The sequence below is a fragment of the Triticum aestivum genome, chromosome 5B (assembly GCF_018294505.1).
Source record: "Triticum aestivum cultivar Chinese Spring chromosome 5B, IWGSC CS RefSeq v2.1, whole genome shotgun sequence".
Taxonomy (NCBI): Eukaryota; Viridiplantae; Streptophyta; class Magnoliopsida; order Poales; family Poaceae; genus Triticum; species Triticum aestivum.
In genome coordinates, this window is record NC_057807.1 from 514,650,530 (window position 1) to 514,652,668 (window position 2,139).

At 57.8% G+C, this 2,139-nt stretch overlaps 1 protein-coding gene across 1 annotated transcript; it reads left to right on the forward strand.

Annotated features, from left to right (window-relative positions):
• Window positions 1-286: 286 nt before the first annotated feature.
• LOC123116681 (uncharacterized) lies at window positions 287-1,862 on the forward strand. Its single transcript, XM_044537610.1, has one exon. It carries the CDS (start codon window positions 703-705, stop codon window positions 1,672-1,674), a length of 972 nt encoding a protein of 323 aa, XP_044393545.1. The 5' UTR covers window positions 287-702; the 3' UTR covers window positions 1,675-1,862.
• The last annotated feature ends 277 nt before the right edge of the window (window positions 1,863-2,139 follow it).

Consider the following 2,139-nt stretch of genomic DNA (forward strand, 5'->3'; position numbering starts at 1 on the left):
AGCACAGCATCTACTCCTACCTAACGCCGGTCAGACCAACTAGTGATCTCGACCAACTAACAAATGGAAACGCGCTCGCAAAGAACTTGCCTCGCGTCCTCCTCCATCCATCTAACAAAAAGAAATCATGTGGCTCCTCCTCCTACTATGAAATTATAAGAAGGTTGTTGACCACGCACGTTTGCCATGTGGGTGCTAGGCTAAGCTCTAACGAAGTCGATCAACAGCCATATACTCCGAGGTACAGTAGGACGTGTCTATGCCCATCCATAGCTAAAGCTCGAGTTTTCGCGCCACCAATCCACATCCAGCTCGGCCTCGGCGATCACAACGACGTACTCAGTATATATATACTCCCTCTGTAAACTAACATAAGAGCGTTTAAATCATTAAAATAGTAATCTAAATGCTCTTATATTAGTTTACGGAGGGAGTACAATACAATCTGTCGAGATCAGAGCTAGCCAGGTCAACCAGAAGTCCGGCCAACAAACAACGCGCCTCGCTTCCTCCTCCTCCTCCTAGCCAGGCCCCGACCCATCCGATTCCGAGCTCACAACACACCAACCATCAACCATATATATCTCCACAGCTTGTACCTCGTCGTCAAGCTAGTGCACCGGTGACACAGCGATCTCGAGCTCGCGACGAACGCCAAGGTCAGAGCTAGCTAGCTAGCTAGCTCTTCTTTGCATAGCTAGGATGGCCGCCATAGGCGCCTTCTTCTCGGGGCAGGTCAACCGCGTCAAGGACGTGGCGAGCCAGCAGCAGGCGCTGGCCAGGCGCCAGTCGGCCTCGGGCCAGGACTTCCCGGGGTCGGGGCACCGCCCGGCCGACCGCAAGACGTGGATGGCGGAGCTCGGGCCGGAGCGGCTGCGCGTGCACCAGGTGGTGTGGCCGGGCACCCACAACTCCGCCACCGCCGAGATCGGCGTCCCCTTCGTCACCCGCCCCTTCGCGCAGTGCCAGTCGCTCTCCGTCTACGACCAGCTCGCCACCGGCTGCCGCCTCCTCGACGTCCGCGTGCAGAAGGACCGCCGCGTCTGCCACGGCCCGCTCGTGGCGAGCTACACCGTCGACGTCGTCATCGACGACGTGCGGCGGTTCCTGGCCGAGACCGTGGCCGAGGTGGTCGTCCTCGAGGTGCGCACCGAGTTCGGCCACGAGGACCCGCCGGAGTTCGCCAAGTACCTCGTGGAGCGGCTGGGCGAGCACCTGATCCCGCAGGACGACGCCGTGTTCCGCAAGACCATAGCCGAGCTGCTCCCCAGGCGGGTGATCTGCGTGTGGAAGCCGCGCAACTCGCCGGCGCCGGCGCGCGGCGGGCCGCTCTGGAGCGGCGGGTACCTGAGGGACAACTGGATCAACACGGACCTGCCGGAGAAGAAGTTCGACGGCAACCTCGCGTCCCTCGCGCAGCAGCCCGACCCGGCGGCCGCCCGGAGGTACCTGTACCGGGTGGAGAACACGCTGACGCCGCAGACCGACAACCCGGTCCTGCTCGTCGAGCCGGTGACGCGGCGCATCCACCGCTTCGCGCGCTTCTTCATCGCCCAGGCCTTCGCCAGGGGCCTCGGCGGCAAGCTGCAGGTCTTCTCCACCGACTTCATCGACGGCGACTTCGTGGACGCCTGCGCCGGCGTCACCAAGGCCCGCGTCGACGGCACCGCGTGAAGCCGACGGCATGCATGGGGTAGGCCGGGGCGGCTGCGCAGGGTGTGGTAGATTTCTCGTGTGTTGGCGTGATGGCGTCCATCTGAACGTGATGCTGTAGCCCTTGTATGTTCTTGTTTGTGTGTACATAATGAAGTGGTGATGAACTATGTGTCGACCCTTCTTTTGTTTACAAAATTATATTTCAACCTGCCTCGCAAGTATGAAGATACATTGGCAAGTCGCAGGTGCACTAAAAATCAAATGAATGTCCTGTAAATGCTCTTCACCCTGCTCAACGTGCTACAGTCTATAGGAAGCATCATCTAATCTGAAGATTGTGGTATTTGATTGTCAACATATTCAACATACAAAAGCAATACGAATACATTGTAGGCAAAGATAATGTAGCCTCTGGTAGATTGAGAATATGTTAGTACAAGTGGGAAAGTTAAAAGAAAAAGAAGCATTAGGCCACCATTAGAA

Coding starts and splice junctions, on each gene's coding strand:
- LOC123116681 (XM_044537610.1), top strand. CDS start 703: ATGGCCGCCATAGGCGCCTTCTTCTCGGGGCAGGTCAACCGCGTCAAG.